Below are 2,564 nucleotides of genomic sequence, written 5' to 3'. Positions count from 1 at the left end.
ATATACATTGATCAATTTCAATAACTCGATACATTCCGACAACTTAATAATAAACATGAATGATCCGATATATTTCGATAACTATAAACTTGGACGACTCTGATAACTGGATATACATACATATTTCGATTGTCATCAAAAAATTTCAATGCATTTTCTTACACTTTCAGTTGCCCTAATTCTTATGTGTATTATGTATTCTAATTGTTTGTAAAATTTCGATGAAACTTTCTCGGATTTTGATAATTTCCTTTTTTTTGGTTGTTAGATAACAAGCAACGCTTTCATAGAAAATATTAAACGAGAAGGAAATAGCCAAAGAATGCCAACATGTCTCTTCCCTATTTATATTTTCGCCACTGTACAAAAATCGCGTTCATTAAATCACATTTTTCGTTAAGCGACTTCACAAAATAATCGCTATATTTTGGCCAGATAATCTACATATACATGTTTAAAGCAACGTCCCCTTAAAATACGAAATCGATAGGTGGTTTGTTTTCAGAAACTCTTATTTTGTGTATACAGGAAGTATTAAAACAAATTCTTTATCTCAATCAGTTAATATTGTCACGTTCATTGTACTCAGTTTGGACTATCCAAAACTGTAGTACGAAATTTTAATTGCTAGTGCGTGAGCTATCGCTACCCACATTGCAGTAAACTAATAAATATCTTGTCATGACCAAAAAATTTAAAACCATTTGGTCGCTCCCGTAGTCATAAATTACTCGTAAATATAAACAGTTTGATTCAGATAAGATAATCTTGAGTAGGCATAAACCGAATTGCCGGCCGCTTTAAAAATTTATGGCGTCTAGAAGCTCTGGTACTAATCTCTATTAGAGAGATTAGAGAGATTAAAGTTTATTTGCATGTAAGCACATTTTTTTTTTTCTTTTATTTAAACTATTTATTTAAATTGTAATAACCAAAGAAATGTATTAATGCAATATGTAGTATGCCCATTGAACTTCTGTAATCCAACTAATATAGCGCGAGACCTCAGTGTAAATTGTTGGACGTCCATTGTATCCACAAGGCAAGTATCCCCATGAAGTTATGCCGACTAGCTCAGCTCCACCCGTGGTTTCGTACACCAATGGACTGCCACCATCTCCAAAGCAAGCCGATGTCTTAGCGCAAATCTGATTGGTTCCCAATGGTGTATCTACTGGTAATTCCTCACGACACCCGTTGTCAGATAGCACTTCGCTCTGAGAAACCTGCAATTTTTTCACGTACTCCTGTGCATCAGCATTTGTCAAACCCCAACCATATGTATGGGAGGTCTTATTAGTGTATGCTTCTCCTTGGTATGGCAAAATAATTGAATACACATTGCTATTGAATTCGAAAGGCTGCGAGACGTGTAGGAGCGCAATGTCTGGAGAACTTACGTCACTTGCATTGAATTGCTTGTGATTGAAGTAAAAATCAATGTTGCGAATTTGTGCGTTCTCTATATCGGAGCGATCCTGTATGCCGGCGTAAATTGGTAGCCCGATTGCATCGCCATTTAAATTATTCAATTCCCTCAAACAATGTGCAGCTGTCAGCACCCATTCCCTGCCGATTATGGCACCAGCGCAAACATGTCCATATGCAATGGACGACACACTAAGCGAAACCAGATATGGTGTCAATTGCAACGCAGTAGTCTCTTCACCACCAATGATTCGAGACTCAGGTCTTAAGGTTTTACGCGCAGCACATGCCGAACCGACCAACAGAAATGCGAGCAAGAAGTTCGTCATCGTAATGGCTCAAACGCTAATAACTACAATGCGAAGTTCTCACGACTGGCACCGGATTTTATATGTAACCGTTCTTGGCTGATAAGAGCTACTAGCCAGCAGGAAAAAGAGAAATAGGAAAAGAAATACAGTAGATTTACTATTTTGTAAGCATAAGTATAATAAGTGAGCAGACTCCCAGTCGTTGTCCGCTCTCTTGGATACACTAAAAAAAAAATGTAATTTTACGATAATTTAGCAAAAAAAAAAGTGGTGTCGCCTTATTTGTCAGGAAAAAGCATCCATTACACTGTTTTAGTATTCCCATTTAATCTGTTTTAAATCTAAATGATTTACGAATAAATCGGAGCAGATAGCTGGCTGCTAAAGACCTCTGAATCACAAGAAGAACCCAGTAAATTCGGCTATTTCTCTCAAATCCAGCTTGTGGTATTCATGAACTCAAGTAGTTTCAGTAGGTTGATACCACTTATGTCTATTAAACCGCAGTAGCAGGGTAGTGCTGGGCAATTACGAGCAGATGCTCCACAGTTTCTTTTGCATCTGGTGAATTACAGCTAAGACAAGACGTCTTGTGTTCTAGTTCTAGTCTTACAGCATGGATTCCCACGGCCCAGTGCGCTGTGTAAACGGCAGTTAGTCGAAATAAATCCCTCCTGTTGAGTTTGATGAGAAATGCAGTTCGTGTTGCGCAGTAGGTGGGTCAAAAACTCCTGCAGACCCTACAGGATTGTAGGTCCTTCAGAAACAAAACCTAGGGTAGGTTGCAGGTATGTTCGAGTACAAAATGAAAATTGGTCCCGTATA

General features: G+C 38.1%; 1 protein-coding gene across 1 annotated transcript; it reads right to left on the bottom strand.

Moving 5' to 3' along the window:
• Positions 1-944: 944 nt before the first annotated feature.
• Positions 945-1,757, bottom strand: LOC108381629 (lectizyme-like). The gene has a single exon (XM_017638043.1). It carries the CDS (start codon positions 1,755-1,757, stop codon positions 945-947), a length of 813 nt encoding a protein of 270 aa, XP_017493532.1.
• Between the last annotated feature and the right edge of the window lie 807 nt (positions 1,758-2,564).

Source organism: Rhagoletis zephyria, unplaced genomic scaffold (genome assembly GCF_001687245.7).
Source record: "Rhagoletis zephyria isolate East Lansing unplaced genomic scaffold, Rhagoletis_zephyria_1.1 Rzeph_scaffold_23164, whole genome shotgun sequence".
NCBI lineage: Eukaryota > Metazoa > Arthropoda > Insecta > Diptera > Tephritidae > Rhagoletis > Rhagoletis zephyria.
Note: the sequence above shows the minus strand (reverse complement) of the source record. Positions and strands in the feature narration are given on the sequence as shown.

Bases quoted from the DNA above. Each gene is read 5' to 3' on its own strand.
- LOC108381629 (XM_017638043.1), bottom strand. From the start codon at position 1,757: ATGACGAACTTCTTGCTCGCATTTCTGTTGGTCGGTTCGGCATGTGCT.